Source organism: Mus caroli, unplaced genomic scaffold, assembly GCF_978045245.1.
Source record: "Mus caroli unplaced genomic scaffold, Mus_caroli_1 scaffold_19, whole genome shotgun sequence".
Taxonomy (NCBI): Eukaryota; Metazoa; Chordata; class Mammalia; order Rodentia; family Muridae; genus Mus; species Mus caroli.
Genome location: NW_028227274.1, coordinates 34703332 through 34724066, shown reverse-complemented (window position 1 = coordinate 34724066; position 20735 = coordinate 34703332). Strand labels below are relative to the sequence as shown.

General features: G+C 39.1%; 1 protein-coding gene across 1 annotated transcript; it reads right to left on the bottom strand.

Annotated features, from left to right (window-relative positions):
- Positions 1-16292: 16292 nt before the first annotated feature.
- On the bottom strand, positions 16293-20111 carry Pcdhb1 (protocadherin beta 1). The gene has a single exon (XM_021150891.3). The coding sequence runs from the start codon at positions 19834-19836 to the stop codon at positions 17380-17382; it is 2457 nt and encodes an 818-aa protein (XP_021006550.1). The 5' UTR covers positions 19837-20111; the 3' UTR covers positions 16293-17379.
- Positions 20112-20735: the final 624 nt, after the last annotated feature.

Here is a 20735-nt window from a genome sequence, read left to right as displayed (position 1 = left end):
AGAGCAATTGTGATTAAAAGCTGCATGGTAGTGGTACAGTGACAGGCAGGTAGATCAATGGAATAGAATTGAAGACAAAGAAATGAACCCACACACCTATGGTCACTTGATCATTGACAAAGGAGCCAAAACCATCCAGTGGGGGAAAAAACATTATTTACAAATGGTGCTGGCACAACTGGCAAGTATCATGTAGAAGAATGTAAATTGATCCATTCTTATCTCATAGTACAAAGCTCAAGTCTAAGTGGATCAAGGAACTCTACATAAAACCAGACACTGAAACTTATAGAGAAAGTGGGGAAAAGCCTCAAAGATATGGGCACAGGGGGAAAATTCCTGAACAGAACAGCAATGGCTTGTGCTGTAAGATCAAGAATTGACAAATGGGACCTCATAAAATTGCAAAGCTTCTGTAAGGCAAAGGACAAAAGACCACCAACAGATTTGGAAAAGATCTTTACCAATCCTAAATTTGATAGGAGACTAATGTTGAATATATATAAAGAACTCAAGAAGTTGGATTCCAGAAAAGCAAATAACCCCATTAAAAATGGGGTACAGAGCTAAACAAAGAATTCTCAACTGAGGAATACCAAATGGCTGAGAAGCACCTGAAAAAAATGTTCAACATTCTTAATCATCAGGGAAATGCCAATCAAAACAACCTTGAGATTCCATCTCACACCAGTCAAGATGGATAAGATCAAAAATTCAGGTGACATCAGATGCTGGCACAGATGTGGAGAAAGGGGAACACTCTTCCATTGCTGGTGGGATTGCAAGCTGGTACAAACACTCTGTGAATCAGTCTGGCGGTTCCTCAGAAAATTGCACATAGTACTACCAGAAGATCCACCAATTCCTCTCCTGCGCATATACCCAAAAGATGTTCCAACTTGTAGTAAGGAAACATGCTCCACTATGTTCATAGCAGCCTTATTAATAGTAGCCTGAAGCTGGAAAGAACTCAGATGTCCTTCAACAGAGGAATGGATACAGAAAATGTGGTACATTTACACAATGGAGTACTACTCAGCTATTAATAACAATGAATTTATGAAATTTTTAGGCAAATGGATGGATCTGCAAGATATTCTGAATGAGGTAACCTAATCACAAAAGAACACACCTGATATGCACTCATTGATACATGGATATTAGCCCAAAAGCTCAGAATACCCAAGATACAATTCACAAACTACATGAAACTCAAGAATGAAGAACAAATTATGGATACTTTGATCCTTCTTAGAAGGGGGAACAAAATAACCAGGAAACGAGTTACAGAGACAAAGTTTGGAGCTGATACCGAAAAAAGGACCATACGGAGACTGCCCCACCCGGGGATCTATCCCATAAACAACCACCAAATCCAGACACTATTGCATATGCCAACAACGTTTTGCTGAGAGGACCCTGATATAGCTGTCTCCTGTGAGGTTCTGCCAGTGCCTGGCAAATACAGAAATGAATGCTCACAGTCATCTATTGGATGGAACACAGGGCCCCCAGTGAAGGAGCTAGAGAACATACCCAAGGAGCTGAAGGGGTCTGCAACCCTATAGGAGGAATAACAATATGAACTAACCAGTACTCCCAGAGCTCGTATCTCTAGCTGTGTATGTAGCAAAGGATGGCCTAGTTGGCCATCAATGGGAGGAGAAGCCCTTGGTCTTGTGAAGATTATGTACTCCAGTATAAGGGAATGCCAGGGCCAGGAAGCAGGAGTGGGTCGATTGGGGAGCAGGGGGAGAGGGAAAGGTATAGGGGATTTTTGGAGAGGAATCTAGGAAAGGGAATAGCATTTGAAATATAAATGAAGAAAATATCTAATAAAAAAAGGAAAAAGAAGACTCATCTCTTTAAAGGCTCATCTTAGGCTCATCTCTTAGGCTCATCTCTTTAAAGATATTAATAGTCATCAAAGGACCTTACTAACCAAGACTAGCAATACTAAGTCATATCAATGATAAAGGTAAAAGAAAAGCATTTAAATGTTACAAAGTATTTTGGCATCTCCATTTCACCAAACTTTAAACTTAATACATGCAGTATTTATTGACCATGGATCTTGAAATCTGTCTCCAAAGTAAATATGTCTCAGGCCAATTTTGTTCTTTAGTTCTCAGATTTTCTCATCCCTGCGCATGTTACATCACTTCTATCATGGTTAGATGTAGTTGTCAACTTGACAAACCTTGGAAGATGAAACCTCAATTGAGGAATTACTTCCATTATATCAGCCGGTAGTCATGACAATTGGGCATTTTCTTGTTGCCAGTTGATGTAGGAGGGTCCAGCCCACTGTGGGCAGTACCATTCCTTAGCAGGCACACCTGGGCTGTATAGGAAAATATCTAATCAAGCCAGTAAGGAGCACTCCTCTTTGGTCTCAGCTTTAATTCCTGCCTCCAGGTTTCTACCCCAAGCTCCTGCTCAGAATGTTCTCAAGGATTAACTATAACCTGTAAATTGAAATAAACTCTTCAAGTTGTGTTGGGTCAAAAAAAGGAGAGAAAAGAAAAGAAGAGAAGAGAAGAAGAGGAGAGGAGAGGAGGGGAGGGGAGGGGAGGGGAGGGGAGGGGAGGGGAGGGGAGGGGAGGGGAGGGGAGGGGAGGGGAGGGGAGGGGAGGTGAGGGGAGGGGAGGGGAGGGGAGGGGAGGGGAGGGGAGGGGAGAGAGAAGAGAAGAGAAGAGAAGAGAAGAGAAGAGAAGAGAAGAGAAGAGAAGAGAAGAGAAGAGAAGAGAAGAGAAGAGAAGAGAAGAGAAAGAGAAGAGGAAGAAAAGGGTTCTACTTTTTGTTTATTTTCTTTTATTTTATTTTACTTTTGAGATCTAGTCTTAGGCCTGAAGTGCTGGGATTGGCTAACTCTAAATCTAAAAATGTGTCTGGTCTCAAACTTTTCAGGTGAAAGATGCTCACCTAGTAGCTACAGTTGAACTACACAGCTGTATAGTTCAAGTTAACATCAAGAGTATGTAAAAGACTATATAGGTAAATACCACAAACTCAGATTGTCTAGTCATACAGATCTTTCACTTGTGAGATAAGAGTCACCTGAAGGTATTTGATATTATAAATATATAATTAAGAGTTCTTATGGGATACATAAATGACCAGTAAATACTTGAGAAGATTACAAATTAAAACTGCCTTGATCAAACAACCCTGTGCTGATGTGTTCAAGGCTCTTTACCACTTTCTCTTCTATTAGATTCAGCACACCTAGTTTTATGTGGAGGTCCTGGATCCACTTGGAATTGAGCTTTGTACAAGAGATAAAAATAGATATATTTGCATTCTTCTACATGTTGACCACTATTTGAGCCAGCACCATTTGTTGGAGATGCTGTCTTTTTTCCACAGGATGGTTTTAGCTCCTTTGTCAAAGATAAGTGATCATAGGTGTGTGGGTTCATTTCTGGGTCTTCAGTTCTATTTCATTGATCTACCTGCCTGTCACTGTACCGATACCACGTGGTTTTATCACTATTTCTCTGTAGTACAGCTTGAGGTCAGAGATGGTGATTCCCCCAGAAGTTCTTTTATTGCTGAGAATAGTTTTCACTATCCTGGGTTTTTGTTATTCCAGATGAATTTGCAAATTGCCCTTTCTAACTCTATGAAGAATTGAGTTGGAATTTTGATGGATATTGCATTGAATCTGTAGTTTGTTCTTAGGTAAGATGGCCATTTTACAGTATTAATCCTTCCAATCCATCAGCATGGGAGATCTTTCCATCTTCTGAGGTCTTCTTCAATTTCTTTCTTCAGAGGCTTGATGTTATTGTCATACATATCTTTCACTTGCTTGGTTAGAGTCACACCAAGATATTTTATATTCCTTTCTCAGCCTGTTTAGCCTTTGAGTATAGAAATGCTATTGATTGTTTGAGTTACTTTTATATACAGCCACTTTGCTGAAGTTGTTTATCAGCTGTAGGAGTTCTCTGGTGGAATTTGATGGGTCACTTAAATATATTATCATATCACCTGCAAATATTGATATTTTGATTCCTTCCTTTCCAATTTGTATCCTTTTGACCTCCTTTTGTTGTTTAATTGCTCTAGCTAGAACTTCAAGTACTATATTGACTAGATATGGAGAGAGTGGGTAGCCTTGTCTAGTCCCTGATTTATGTGGGATTGCTTCAAGTTTCTCTCCATTTGGTTTGATGTTGGCTACTGGTTCATTGTATATTGCTTTTACTATGTTTAGGTGTGGGCCTTGGATCTTTCCAAGACTTTTAACATGAAGAAATGTTGAATTTTTGTTAAATGTTTTTTCAGCATGTAATGAAATGATCATGTGGTTTTTATTCTTTGAGTTTGTTTATATAGTGAATTACATTGATGGATTTTCATATATTGAACCATCCCAGGATCCTTGGGATGAATCTTACTTGATCGTGGTGAATGATTTCTTTGAGCTAATTTTATATCCAGCCACTTTGCTGAAGTTGTTTATCAGCTGTAGGAGTTCTCTGGTAGACATTTTGGGATCGCTTATGTATTCTATCATATCATCTGCATATAGTGATACCTTGACTTCTACCTTTCCAATTTCTATTCTTTTGTTGTCTAACTGCTCAAGGTAGAACTTCTAGTCCTATATTGAATAAATAGGGAGAGATTGGGCAGCCTTGTTTTCTCCCTGATTTTAGTAGGATTGCTCCAATATTCTCTCCATTTAATTTGATGTTGGCTGTTAATTTGCTGCATATTGCTTTTATTATGTTTAGGTATGCACATTGAATTCCTAATCGTTCCAAGACTTTAACATGAAAGCATGATGTATTTTGTCAAAGGCTTTTTCCATCTAATGGGATGATCAGGTGGGCTTTTCCCCTTTGAGTTTGTTTATATAGTGCATTACATTGATGGATTTCCATGTATTGAACCATCTCTGTATTCCTAAAATGAAGCCTACGTGATCGTGCTGAATGATCATTTGATGTGTTCTTGGATTTGGCTTGTGTGAATTTTATTGAGTATTTGCATCAATATTCATAAGGGAAACTGATCTTTCTTTGTTGTATCTTTGTGTGATTTAGATATCAGAGTAACTGTGACTTCATAGAATCAATTAGGTAATATTATTCTGTTTCTATTTTGTGAAGTAGTTTCAGAAGTATTGATATTAGGTCTTCTTTGAAGATCTGATAGACTGCATTAAAACCATCTGTCTCTGGCTTCTTTTGGTTAGGAGACTTTTAATGACTGCTTCTACTTCATTAGATGTTATGGGGCTGTTTAGATAGTTTATCTGAGCCTGATTTAACTTTGGTACCTGCTATCTGGCCAGAAAGTCATCTATTTCATCTAGATTTTTCCAGTTTTGTTGGATATAGGCTTTTGTGTTTGAATCTGATGATTTTTTTTAATTTCCTCAGTTTCTGTTGTTATGACTCTCTTTTCATTTCTGATTTTGTTAATTTCGATACTGCCTTTGTGCCCTCTAGTTACTTTGGCTAAGGGTTTTTCTATCCTGTTGATTATCTCAAAGAACCAGCTCCTAGTTCTGTTGGTTTTTTTCTATATTTTCTTTGTTTATATTTGGTTGATTCAACTCTGATTTTCGTTATTTCCTGCAGTCTACTCCTCTTGAGTGTGTTTGCTTCTTTCTGTGCTAGAGCTTTCAGATGTGCTGTTAAGTTGCTAGTTTAGGATATCTCCAATTTCTTTATGAAGCTACTCCATTCTATGAATTTTCCTCTTAGCACTGCTTTCATTTTGTATCATAAATTCAGGTATGCTATTTTTCCCTTTTTTTAATTTTTAATATTTTTATTACATATTTTCCTCAATTACATTTCCAATGCTATCCCAAAAGTCCCCCATAGCGCCCCCCACTTCCCTACCCACCCATTCCCATTCTTTTGGCCCTGGCATTCCCCTATATTGGGGCATATAAAGTTTGCAAGTCCAATGGGCCTCTCTTTCCATTGATGGCCGACTAGGCCATCTTTCGATACATATGCAGCTAGAGACAAGAGCTCCGGGGTTCTGGTTAGTACATCATGTTGTTCCAACAATAGGGTTGCAGATCCCTTTAGCTCCTTGGGTACTTTCTCTAGCTTCTCCATTGGGAGCCTTGTGATACATCCAATAGCTGACTGTGAACATCCACTCCTATGTTTGCTAGGCCCCGGCATCGTCTCACAAGAGATAGCTATATTTGGGTCCTTTCAGCAAAATCTTGCTAGTGTATGCAATGGTGTCAGCGTTTAGAAGCTGATTATGGGATGGATCCCTGGATACAGCAGTCTCTAAATGGTCCATCCTTTCATCAAAGCTACGAACTTTGTCTCTGTAACTCCTTCCCTGGGTGTTTTGTTCCCAATTCTAAGAAGGGGCACAGTGTCCACACTTTGGTCTTCATTCTTCTTGAGTTTCATGTGTTTAGCAAATTGTATCTTATATCTTGGGTATCCTAAGTTTTGGGCTAATATCCACTTATCAGTGAATACATATTGTGTGAGTTCTTTTGTGTTTGTGTTAATTCACTCAAGATGATGCCCTCCAGGTCCATCCATTTAGCTAGGAATTTCATAAATTCATTCTTTTTAATAGCTGAGTAGTACTCCATTGTGTAAATGTACCATAATTTCTGTATCCATTCCTCTGTTGAGGGACATCTGGGTTCTTTCCAGCTTCTGGCTATTATAAATAGGGCTGCTATGAACATAGTGGAGCATGTGTCCTTTTTACCGTTTGGGACATCTTCTGGATATATGCCCAGGAGAGGTATTGCTGGATCCTCCGGTAGTACTATGTCCAATTTTCTGAGGAACCGCCAGACTGATTTCCAGAGTGGTTGTACAAGCTTGCAATCCCACCAACAATGGAGGAGTGTTCCTCTTTCTCCACATCCTCGCCAGCATCTGCTGTCAACTGAATTTTTGATCTTAGCCATTCTGACTGGTGTGAGGTGCAATCTCAGGGTTGTTTTGATTTGCATTTCCCTGATGATTAAGGATGTTGAACATTTTTTCAGGTGCTTCTCTGCCATTCGGTATTCCTCAGGTGAGAATTCTTTGTTCAGTTCTGAGCCCCATTTTTAAATGGGGTTATTTGACTTTCTGGAGTCCACCTTCTTGAGTTCTTTATATATATTGAATATTAGTCCCTTATCTGATTTAGGATAGGTGAAGATCCTTTCCCAATCTGTTGGTGGTTTTTTTGTCTTATTGATGGTGTCTTTAGCCTTGCAGAAGCTTTGCAGTTTCATGAGGTCCCACTTGTCAATTCTCGATCTTACAGCACAAGCCATTACTGTTCTATTCAGGAATTTTTCCCCTGTGCCCATATCTTCAAGGCTTTTCCCCACTTTCTCCTCTATAAGTTTCAGTGTCTCTGGTTTTATGTGAAGTTCCTTGATCCACTTAGACTTGACCTTAGTACAAGGAGATAGGAATGGATCGATTCGCATTCTTCTACATGTTAACAACCAGTTGTGCCAGCACCATTTGTTGAAAATGCTGTCTTTCTTCCACTGGATGTTTTTAGCTCCCTTGTCGAAGATCAAGTGACCGTAGGTGTGTGGGTTCATTTCTGGGTCTTCAATTCTATTCCATTGGTCTATTTGTCTGTCACTATACCAGTACCATGCAGTTTTTATCACAATTGCTCTGTAGTAGAGCTTTAGGTCCGGCATGGTGATTCCACCAGAGGTTCTTTTATCCTTGAGAAGAGTTTTTGCTATCCTAGGTTTTTTGTTATTCCAGATGAATTTGCAGATTGCACTTTCTAATTCGTTGAAGAATTGATTTGGAATTTTGATGGGGATTGCATTGAATCTGTAGATTGCTTTTGGCAAGATAGCCATTTTTACAATGTTGATCCTGCCAATCCATGAGCATGGGAGATCTTTCCATCTTCTGAGATCTTCTATAATTTCTAGTTTTTATCATATAGATCTTTCACTTCCTTAGTTAGAGTCACGCCAAGGTATTTTATATTATTTGTGACTATTGAGAAGGGTGTTGTTTCCCTAATTTCTTTCTCAGCCTGTTTATTCTTTGTGTAGAGAAAGGCCATTGATTTGTTTGAGTTAATTTTATATCCAGCTACTTCACCGAAGCTGTTTATCAGGCTTAGGAGTTCTCTGGTGGAATTTTTAGGGTCACTTATATATACTATCATATCATCTGCAAAAAGTGATATTTTGACTTCATCTTTTCCAATTTGTATCCCTTTGATCTCCTTTTGTTGTCGAATTGCTCTGGCTAGGACTTCAAGTACAATGTTGAATAGGTATGGAGAAAGTGGACAGCCTTGTCTAGTCCCTGATTTTAGAGGGATTGCTTCAAGCTTCTCACCATTTACTTTGATGTTGGCTACTGGTTTGCTGTAGATTGCTTTTATCATGTTTAGGTATGGGCCGTGAATTCCTGTACTTTCCAAGACTTTTATCATGAATGGGTGTTGGATCTTGTCAAATGCTTTTTCCGCATCCAGCGAGATGACCATGTGGTTTTTGTCTTTGAGTTTGTTTATATACTGGATTATGTTGATGGATTTCCGTATATTGAACCATCCCTGCATCCCTGGGATGAAACCTACTTGGTCAGGATGGATGATTGTTTTGATGTGTTCTTGGATTCGGTTAGCAAGAACTTTATTGAGGATTTTTGCATCAATATTCATAAGGGATATTGGTCTGAAGTTTTCTATCTTTGTTGGGTCTTTTTGTGGTTTAGGTATCAGAGTAATTGTGGCTTCATAGAATGAGTTGGGTAGAGTACCTTCTGTTTCTATTTTGTGGAATAGTTTGTGAAGAACTGGGATTAGATCTTCTTTGAAGGTCTGATAGAACTCTGCACTAAACCCATCTGGTCCTGGGCTTTTTTTAGTTGGGAGACTATTAATGACTGCTTCTATTTCTTTGGGGGATATAGGGCTGTTTAGATCATTAACCTGATCTTGATTCAACTTTGGTACCTGGTATCTGTCTAGGAACTTCTCCATTTCATCCAGGTTCTCCAGTTTTGTTGAGTATAGCCTTTGGTAGAAGGATCTGATGGTGTTTTGGATGTCTTCAGGATCTGTTGTTATGTCTCCTTTTTCATTTCTGATTTTGTTAATTAGGATGCTTTCCCTGTGCCCTCTAGTGAGTCTGGCTAAGGGTTTATCTATCTTGTTGATTTTCTCAAAGAACCAGCTCCTTGATTGGTTGATTCTTTGAATAGTTCTTCTTGTTTCCACTTGGTTGATTTTGCCCCTGAGTTTGATTATTTCCTGCCGTCTACTCCTCTTGGGTGAATTTGCTTCCTTTTGTTCTAGTGCTTTTAGGTATGTTTTCAAGCTGCTAATGTGTGCTCTCTCTAGTTTCCTTTTGGAGGCACTCAGAGCTATGAGTTTTCCTTTTAGAAATGCTTTCATTGCATCCCATAAGTTTGGGTATGTGGTGGCTTCATTTTCATTGAACTCTAAAAAGTCCTTAATTTCTTTCTTTATTCCTTCCTTGACCAAGGTATCATTGAGAAGAGTGTTGTTCAGTTTCCACGTGAAGGTTGGCTTTCTATTATTTATTTTGTTATTGAAGATCAGCCTTAGTCCATGGTGATCTGATAGGATGCATGGGACAATTTCAATATTTTTGTATCTGTTGAGGCCTGTTTTGTGACCAATTATGTGGTCAATTTTGGAGAAGGTACCATGAGGTGCTGAGAAGAAGGTATATCCTTTTGTTTTAGGATAGAATGTTCTGTAGATATCTGCCAGATCCATTTGATTCATAATTTCTCTTAGTTTCTCTGTGTCCCTGTTTAGTTTCTGTTTCCATGATCTGTCCATTGGTGAAAGTGGTGTGTTGAAGTCTCCCACTATTATTGTATGAGGTGCAATGTGTGCTTTGAGATTTACTAAAGTTTCTTTAATGAATGTGGCTGCCTTTGTATTTGGAGCATAGATGTTCAGGATTGATAGTTCCTCTTGGAGGATTTTACCTTTGATGAGTATGAAGTGTCCCTCCCTGTCTTTTTTAATGACTTTGGGTTGGAAGTCAATCTTATCAGATATTAGAATGGCTACTCCAGCTTGTTTCTTCATACCATTTGCTTGGAAAATTGTTTTCCAGCCTTTCATTCTGAGGTAGTGTCTATTTTTTTCTCTGAGATGAGTTTCCTGTAAGCAGCAAAATGTTGGGTCTTGTTTGTGTAGCCAGTTTGTTAGTCTATGTCTTTTTATCGGGGAGTTGAGTCCATTGATATTAAGAGATATTAAGGAAAAGTAATTGTTGTTTCCTGTTATTTTTGTTGTTAAAGTTGGCATTCTGTTCTTGTGGCTGTCTTCTTTTAGGTTTGTTGAGGGATTACCTTCTTGTTGTTTCTAGGGCGTGGTTCCTGTCCTTGTATTGGTTTTTTTCTGTTATTATCCTTTGAAGGGCTGGATTCGTGGAGAGATAATGTGTGAATTTGGTTTTGTCATGGAATACTTTGGTTTCTCCATATATGTTAATTGAGAGTTTGGCTGGGTATAGTAGCCTGGGCTGGAATTTGTGTTCTTTTAGTGTCTGTATAACATCCGTCCAGGATCTTCTGGCTTTCATAGTCTCTGGTGAAAAATCTGGTGTAATTCTGATAGGTTTGCCTTTATATGTTACTTGGCCTTTTTCTCTTACTGCTTTTAGTATTCTATCTTTATTTAGAGCATTTGTTGTTCTGATTATTATGTGTCGGGAGGTATTTCTTTTCTGGTCCAGTCTATTTGGAGTTCTGTAGGCTTCTTGTATGTTCATGGGCATCTCTTTCTTTAGATTTGGGAAGTTTTCTTCTATAATTTTGTTGAAGATGTTTGCTGGTCCTTTGAGTTGAAAATCTTCATTCTCATCCACTCCTATTATCCGTAGGTTTGGTCTTCTCATTGTGTCCTGTATTTCTTGGATGTTTTGAGTTAGGATCTTTTTGCATTTTACATTTTCCTTGATTGTTGTGCCGATGTTCTCTATGGAATCTTCTGCACCTGAGATTCTCTCTTCCATCTCTTGTATTCTGTTGCTGATGCTCGTATCTATGGTTCCAGATTTCTTTCCTAGGGTTTCTATCTCCAGTGTTGCCTCATTTTGGGTTTTCTTTATTGTGTCTACTTCCCTTTTTAAGTCTAGTATGGTTTTGTTCATTTCCATCATCTATTTGGATGTGTTTTCCTGTTTTTCATTAAGGACTTCTACCTGTTTGATTATGTTATCCTGTTTTTCTTTAAGGATTTGTAGCTCTTTAGTAGTGTTCTCCTGCAATTCTTTAAGGGATTTTTGTGCTTCCTCTTTACTGTCTTAAACCTGTTTACCAGTGTTTCTTTGTATTTCTTTAAGTGTGTTATTAAAGTCCTTCTTGAAGTCCTCTACCGTCACCAGGAGATATGCTTTTAGATCCATGTCTAGCTTTTCCGGTATGTTGGGGTGCCCTGGACTGGGCGAAGTGGGAGTGCTGGGTTCTGATGATGGTGAGTGGTCTTGGTTTCTGTTAGTAAGATTATTACGTTTACCTTTCGCCATGTGGTAATCTCTGGGGTTAGTTGTCACTGTTTAAAGATTGGAGCAGAAGCTGTGTTCCACTCACCAGAAGTCTCAAAATCCTGTGGTGGGTGTTGTGGGTAGCTGGCGAGTGTCAGCCGACCCTGCGCACTAGCCACCCCCTATTTTTCCCTTTTTGTTAAATTCTAAAAAGTCTTTAATTTATTTCTTCATTTCTTCTCCAACCACATTATTATTAAGTAGAGAGGTATCCAGTTTCCATGAGTATGAGGGCTTTCTGTTGTTTTGTTGTTATTGAAGACCAGCCTTAGTCCCTGCTGATCTGATAGAATGCCTGGATTATTTCTATCTTTTTGTATCTGTTTAGGCTTCTTTTGTGTCTGATTATATGGTCAATTTTGGAGAAGATACTATGCTATGTGGTGCTGAGAAAAACATACATTCTTTTGTTTTAGGGTGAAATTTTCTGTAGTTATCTGCTAAATTAATTTGGTTCATAAGTTCTGTTTGTTTCACTGTGTTTCTGTTTTCTTTTCTGTTTCCATGGTCTGTCCATTGGCAAGAGTGGGATGTTGAAGTTTCCCACTATTATTGTGTGAGGTTCAATGTGTGCTTTGAGCTTTAGTAATGTTTCTTTTACAAATATGAGTGTCCTTGCATTTGGGGCATAGATGTTCAGAATTGAGAGTTCATTCTGGTGGATTTTTCTTTTGATGAGTATGTAGTATCCTTCCCTATCGTTTTTGATAACTTATGGTTGAAAGTCTATTTTATTGGATATTAGAATGTCTACTCCAGCTTGTTTCTTGGGAGCATTTGCTTGGAAACTTTTTTCCAGCCTTTTAGTCTGTCTGTCTTTGTTACTGCTGTGTGTTTTCTGTATACAACAAAATGCTGGACCCTGTTTATAGATTCAGTCTGTTAGTCTATGTCTTTTAATTGGACGATTGAGTCCATTGATACTGAGAGACATTAAAGACCAATGATTGTTGGTTCCTGCTACTTTTGTTGTTAGTTGTGGTATTACATTTGTGTGGTTCTCTTCTTTTGGGTTTGTTGTGAGATGATTGATTTCTTGGTTTTTCTTGAGTGTAGTTTTTCCCTCTTTGTATTGTCCTTCTATTATTTTCTGTATGGCTGGACTAGTGGAAAGACTTTGTTTAAACTTGGTTTTCTCATGGGATAGCTTGGTTCTCTGTCTTTAGTGATTGAGAATTTTGCTGGTTATAATACCTGGACCGGAATTTCTGTTCTTTGGGTCTGTCTGAAGGACATCTGTTCAATATCTTCTGGCTTTTAGAGTTTCTGTTGAGAAGTTTGGTATAATTCTAATAGATCTGCCTTTATTTGTTACTTGGCCATTTTCCCTTACTAATTTGAATATCCTTACTTCTGTTTATTTAGTGATTTGATTATTATTTGATGGGGGGATTTCTTTTATGGTCTTATCTATTTGGTGTTCTGTAGGCTTCTTGTTTGTTTATGGCCATCTCTTTCTTTAGGTTAGGGAAGTTTTCTTCTATGATTTTGTTGAAGATGTTTTCTGGCCATTTGCATTAGGAATCTTTACTCTGTTTTCTACCTATTACTCTTAGGTTTGGTTTCCTCATTGTGTCCTGAATTTCCTGTGTATTTTGGGCTAGGAGCTTTTGCACTTTGTATTTTCTTCAGCTGTGTTGATATCTTCTATGGTCTCTTCTATGTCTGATATTCTCTCTTTTATCTCTTGTATTCTGTTGGTGATGCTTGCATCTATGACTCCTGATTTCTTTCCTAGGTTTTCTATCTCCAGGGTTGTCTCCCTTTGTGATTTCTTTATTGTTTCTATTTCCATTTTTAGATACTAGATGATTTTGTTCAATTCCTTCACCTGTCCGATTGTTTTTTTCCTATATTTCTTTAAGGGAGTTATTTACATTTTCCTTGAGGTTCTCTATCATCTTCATGAGATGAGATTTTCAGTTGTAATATTGTTTTTGAGGTGTGTTAGGGTATCCTGGGTTTTCTGTGGTGAAAGTACTGGGTTCTGATGGTGCCAAGTGGTGTTGTTGGTTTCTGTTGGTTATATTCTTACACTGGCTTCTTGCCATCTGTTCACCTTAGGTGTTAACTGGCTTCACTGTCTCTGACTGGATCCTGTCCCTCCTGTGAGCCTGGTTATGATGGATCTCCCTGAGTCAGGCTGCCTCTGTGAGCATGATCATGACAGACCTCATGGGATTCAGGCTCTCTCTGGGTATGGGCATAGGGGGTGTGGCATGTGGGTGTGTGGGTGTGGAATGGGTGGGTTGGAGCACCTTATCTGCTTCTAGCTGCAGTTATGGGCCAGAAGGAAGATGTGTCTCTGACAGGGCAGGGCAGATAGGCATGGGGGCCCCATTTAGCCCAAGTATTGGGGCAAGGGTTATCTCACCTGTGAGACTGGTTGTGATGGATCTCCTGGGAGTCAAGTTGTCTCTGAGTGTGGGAGAGGGCTGGAATGCCAGCTCTGCCCCAGGCTGAGTTGTGGGCCAGAAGGAAGATCACAATTCTCTTTTCTAAGCATATATTTATCTCAGTATCTTGATAGAGGAATGTTTTGTTTTGTCACTTCTTAACATATTTCAATGTTTCAACATAGCTAATACTAACATAGTATTTTCAGAAGCAGTACATGGACTGGGAAATTAAGTTAAACTTTTGATTAAAGAATATGCAAATTAATCACATGCTTTAAAAATAATTAAGTTTTACAGGAGATATTTATATGGGGAATTATATGTAGTGGTGGTTCTGTGTCTATAAGGGAGAGAAATTTCATCCTTGCAGAAAACAAAAACAAAAACAAAAACCACACAGACATGAGGAAGTCATTTATTTATTATTCATTTAATTTTAAGAGCAGTACATAAAACAATATGAACCAATTCCATTTATATATGTATATTTCATTTTAGCATATAAATCTATTATATAGCTTATAGATATATGGATGCATACACATAATAAATTTTGTTTTATGCTTAATATCTATTTTATACATATAATTAAAACTTTAAGGTTAATGTATTTCCTTTATAGTTAAAATACTCACAAATAAACTTTTACAAGATGAAAGAAATTAATGCTTGATTAAAAGAATCTAATATATAGGAGTAAATTAATAATTTTAGTCAAAAATGTGTTCTGTGTGAGTAAATCCATTGTTAAATACTAACCTAAACCAGATTGATTAACATAAAAGATAGTGATGTTACTGAGTTATAATTTATTAAAGTAAATATCCATAACAAGTATGTAGAAGTAACAAGTATTTCTTATCAAGAACTAAAAGAATTGGTGAAATAGAAAGTAATTTGCAATACCATGATATTGTCTCTGTAAATACACAGCACAGGATACTAAAGTTAATTGAGGCTGAAGCATGACATGTGTATAATTTCAAAGTATCCTTCACTAAGTATTAGTTACAAATGAAAAGATGCTTTAAATGGAGACACTTGGCTAACAATAAAGATCAACATCACCTTGACACCACTGAACTGTGCACACTGCTTAGTGACAAATGTAGTAAATTTTACACTTGTATCCTTACAGTAGTGTTATGACATCTACGTCATGTGCTTGCTGATACTCCGATGCCCTAGAGAGTGAGCAGCATAATTTCTGTGGTTTTCTTCTCAATTAATGTATAACTCAATCTAATCATGAAAAATAAAAAACAGTCTCAAATGCAGAAGTTTCTTCCTAAGTGGAACCCTTCAAAATACCAAAGCCATGGGACACTGGGACACCACACATGTTAGGGACAAAGGACACATAACAACTAAATGCAGCTTGGGATCCTGTGTTATATTTTCCTCTGTGACTCAAAGCTTCCATTATAAAGGTAGATTTATAGATGAAGAATCTTTTTATTTGTGCAAGAATGATATGTACTTCAAATAAACAGTATTATAACTCAATTCATGGAAAGTATTTAGTATTAATAAAAATTCATTATTTATATTTGCTTCATCTATTCTCAAAATAGTAAATAATATATTGAAGGTCCTCATAAGTTGCAACAGCTCAACTCAAAGCATTTAAAATGTATCATTAAGGTTTAGTATATTCCTGGCCACCAAATAGCATCCAGATGGTATCACAAGGTATCAGTCAGAAAAGAATCTATCAGTAAATAGGATATGGTATATTAAGAAGTATTTTTGAGAACTACTCCTCTACTCTTACAATTCCAAATACAAACATTGCACCCCAGCCAGGTGTGATGTCACACACCTTTAATTCCAGCACTAAGACTGAGGCATGTAGATCTCTGATTTAGAGGCCTACCTGGTCTACAGAGCAAGTTCCAGGACAGCCAAAGCTAAGACAACCAAGACAGAGAAATTCTGCCTCAAAAACAAACAAACAAACAAACAAAAACAAATGTTGTGCCTCTTGTATAAAAGGAATCAGGACTTTAGTGAATCTAAACTGAGAGACATTTGTTAAAAGGAAAGGACTCACTGTTACAGCCTCGTTAAAGCAAACTGACTTCACAGATAGAGTTAGTGGTTTTATTGGCATCCACAAACTACAATAATCTGTCAGAGTCAGCTTTTTTCTTTAACTTTAGAATAAGACCACCTAGAAAAGCTTGTGAGGATTAAGAATTATTTTTAAAGTAACCTAATTTGTTTCTCCACTCCAATTCATTTTATTCATGATTCATTTAAATAGACCTTTTCTTACATTTACAATGCTATAGTGATAACTTGGGACACTCAGAGAGGAGGGGCTTGCCACCAAATCAAGTATTACCTGAAAGTGCATCTCTTAAGGCTATCTAACTGATATTAATGAACTTCTTTTTTTTTTTTGGTGCCTTATTTTATAGTTTTTCTACAAATCACTAAATTGATTAAAAGTATAAAACTTCTACACCATTTAGCACAAAGTGATTTAAATTAAGTATTCTATAGCTAGTTAATTATAGCAAAAATATTCTATTTATATCCTATGACATCCTTAATTCACTATATTCACTAACTACTGTTTGATAAGGCAAGGACATCTATATGTGAGAGAGAGTAGAGACCTGCCTAAGACCCCCAAATAAATCTTAAGAAGCTATATCTAACAATTCTGGAAAATATTTCTTTATTGAACTCAAGCTCTATATCTGCTCTTACGTTTAAAAAATAAATTAAATCCTTCTCTTATTTTAATCTCCATCTGCTACCATAAATAATAATCACCACTTTTACTGAACATTTTTGTGATTATAAATGATGACATGCAAGTTGATTCAGAGATGATTTCCATTTGTAAGATACAAAACATAAAAATTTCTTGATATTAAACTATATCTCTGTCTGCCTTTTTTTGGAGACAGGGTTTCACTATGCATTTCTGGCTAGCCTGGACCTCACAGAGATCCACCTGATTCTACCTCCTGAGTGCCGGGATTAGAGGAATTCACCACCACTCTCAGGCAATCTCAACTTTTAATCAGAGCTGAGAGTCAGTGCTCTTCCCTATGCACGAAAAACTTTCTACTGGGGAATTGTTTAAAGGTAAAATAAACAGCTCTTTCTATATATGGAACTAAACACTTCTCAGGCCATGGCCAGTGAAATGCCATGGGCAACATAAAAAATAAAAGGTGGACTGTTCATGTTTTTGCTTAGCACACAAGAGAGGGGAAAGCAGAATTTACACACAGTAATATTTCTTTAAAAGAATTCCAGATGCATATATAATCTAGGGATCAGGATACTTGTCTTATATTAAGCCTCAGTCTACGTTTCCTATTTCCATCAAACTAGGTACTCCTGTTTCCATCAGAATTGCAGTCTACTGTTTCCATAAAGATGACTCTTTGAAGATGGACTATAACATCCTGTTTCTCTTCTCATGAGAGATGTTAGCCAGAATTACATATACTCATCTCCTATCCGGTCATGGCCCGCTGAACCCCGAGACCGGTTTCTATTAGAACCTGGAGGCAAACTGGAGTCATCCTCTGTTTTCACCTCCCCAGTGGCATGGGGGAATGGGAAATTGGGCATAAATCGCTTAAGAAAACGGAACTCACTATTCCCAGTTCCCGTGGCTGAGCACATATCATACGGACAAGGCTGAGATAAGGAACCATTGCCTCTTCCTTGAACCAAGTTGTTAGGGAAATTACAGTCATCATAGAAGTGCTCTTGAATTGTGAATTTGTCTCTGTGTTTAATCTTCTGGTAGAGGTGTATAATAAAGATCACAGTGACAGACAAAAGAAAAAGAAAAGAAAGCACAGCCAGAGAAATGACCAAATATTTTGTGGTTGGATTTACCTTTCTAGAATGCTTGGATGGATCCTGGAACTGCAAGTATGGCTCTGAAAAGCCATCTACCAGCAGGATGTTGAGTGAGGCCGTAGTGGAGAGAGCTGGTTGGCCATGATCCTGAACAAGAATGACCAGTTTCTGCATCATAGGGTCTCTCTCAGATATCTGCCTCAGGGTACGTATTTCCCCATTTTGTCTTTGAACAGAAAATAACCCAAGGTCTGTGGCTTTAAGAAGATGGTATGAAAGCCAAGAATTCTGCCCAGAGTCACCATCAACAGCCACTACTTTGGTCACCAGGTATCCTGCCTCTGCAGACCTTGGTACTAGGTCATTGCAGGGCAAAGTGCCATTCTGCAGTGGGTACAAGATCATTGGACGATTGTCATTGTCGTCCAGGACCACCACTCTGACAGTAACTTCGCTACTCAACGACAGAAAACCACCGTCAGTTGCCTTTACTACAAACTGAAAGTCTTGAATGGCCTCATAATCCATGGTTCTTAGTGCATAGAGCTTTCCATTATCTGAGTTTATGGAGATGTAAGCAAAGACTGACAGATCACCACTCTTTGGAGGCAGCAGGGAGTATGTTACTTGGGCATTTTCACCCAAATCTAGATCCTCGGCGTGGACTTTGCCAATAAAAACTGCAGGACTGTTGTTTTCACGAACAGTCAAGACATAGGAATCCTCCTGGAAGACTGGAGAATTGTCATTTATATCAGCTATTACCACTTCAATCACAGTCTCCGTGGACAGATTGGGTGGACCAGTATCCATGGCGACGAGGGTGATATTATAGCTGGAGACATCCTCTCTATCCAAGCTTCTGTCAGTGACCAGCGAGTAAGAATTCCGGAATGTGTGTTTGACTACAAAAGGCAAATCTTCTTTGAGGAAACAGGTGATTTTTCCTCCAACTCGCACATCCCGGTCTCGGATAGTGAAGAGAGCCACTACAGTCTGGAGTGGAGAGTCCTCAGGAAGAGGGCTGGACACCGAGGAGATTGTCACTTCCGGAGGATTGTCGTTAACATCCACCACTTCCACCAAGACTTTGCTGTGGGCAGAAAGACCCCCTCCATCTGTAGCTTGAATGTCAATGTCGTATGTTTCTATCATTTCAAAATCTAGGGGCCCACGGAGTCGAACTTCTCCGGTTTGTGGATCAACAAGAAATGTCCGTAGAACTGCTTCTGGATTTTCAGCTAAAGAATAAGTTATCTGCTTGTTGGTGCCCTCATCCAGGTCCGTGGCAGTCACCACCACCACCAAGGAGCCATTGTCGCTGTTCTCTGGCACCTGAGCACGGTACACCAAGCGAGAGAACTGGGGCACGTGGTCATTGACGTCCAGGACAACCACTCGAATGTTGGCGGTGCCAGACTTGGGAGGGGACCCACCATCCACGGCTGTAATGGTCAAGTTGACTTCAGGCTGCGCCTCTCTATCCAGGGGATTATCCAGCACAAGTTCTGCATATTTGGGACCATGGCTTCGGAAGCGTGTGTGCAGGTGGAAATAGGTGTTTGCAGTCAGGGTGTAGTTTTGAAGACCGTTGAGTCCCACGTCCAAATCCTGGGCACTCTGCAGTGGAAAGCGTGAGCCCAACGGGGTGCTCTCTGGAATCTTTAAAAGAGGCTCTTTGTTTAGAAAAACTGGTGCATTGTCGTTGATATCAAATACTCTGACTTCCACCCGGAAGGACTGCAGCGGCTCGGCCAGAATAATTTCAAAGTGCAGCACACACGGGTCTGATTTGCCACAAAGTGCCTCGCGATCTAGTTTCTCTTTGACGAACAAATCTCCAGTCTTGCGGTGGAGCCGGAAATGCAACCTGTTGCCCTCGGCAACGAGACGCGCCCCACGCTCTGCCAGCTTCCCCACCTCTAGCCCTAGGTCCTTAGCCACATTAGCTACAAACGAACCGCTCTCCATCTCCTCCGCCACAGAATAGCGGATTGTGGCCGCGCCTCCCACAGACACACACCAGAGAAGGAAAAGAGAGCCCACCTGCCTGTTCTGCAAAGGCTTCCTGCGCGCAGCTCCCATGATTCCTCACCAGTGCACTCCCCTCAGCTGCCGCCAGCTCTAGAGGCACACCAGCTTTCACTTTTGCCAACAGGTTGTACAAACACCAGCCTCTCCTATTACTAGCCTCTAACCGCAGTGCTGCCAATGGCTGGCTCCTCCAGCCAGGTAAGCTGTTTTTGCACTTGAAAGAAAATCTGCATTGAGTAACTTAATTCCCCAGGCTATTGAACGTATTAATAGGTATGTGCTCATTCCGTAGCGTTGAGCAGAGGTTGGAAGTTTGTTGCTACAGCAACCATGGTCTCCTTGTTAATTCCCTTTCAAGAAAAAAGTCCTTGGGAATTGAGAAGCCAGTGAGGATATTCGCTCATATTGAGGTCAGTCTGTTTGTGGGCTGAGGCTACGGCAGCAATGAACAAACAACACAAATTAAAGCTACATTTCCACAGTTCACCTAGTGACCAAGGGAATAGGAGAATGGATCCTGCATTGTCCTTCGAAGCATAAAGGAAACACATGGAGTGAATGAGGTGGGAAGGGCAGGTGGAAGGATTGAAGAATAGGTAACAGAAGAAAAGTGAACAGATATTCTTCAGACACATAGGGTCCTGTAGAAACACACGTCTTGCTTTGCACAAATCCATTACTTGGCCCAGAGGAAGCACTCGACTGCTTGTCTCTTATGATTATCTTGAACAGGCATTGCTTCTGTGAACTAACACTGTGATAAGTGATTTGCATGCATTATCCAATGTAAGCTTGCAGCAACCTTATGAGAAAGGCAATTTTCTGTCTTAAAAGATGAAGAAACCTGACAGGAGAGATTTTTTTTCACATCTTCAAGTTTCCCTACCTGGTAAACAGAAATATTTGTTATACACTAGTTTTGCCTGACTCAAAATCTATGCACTTAGTTA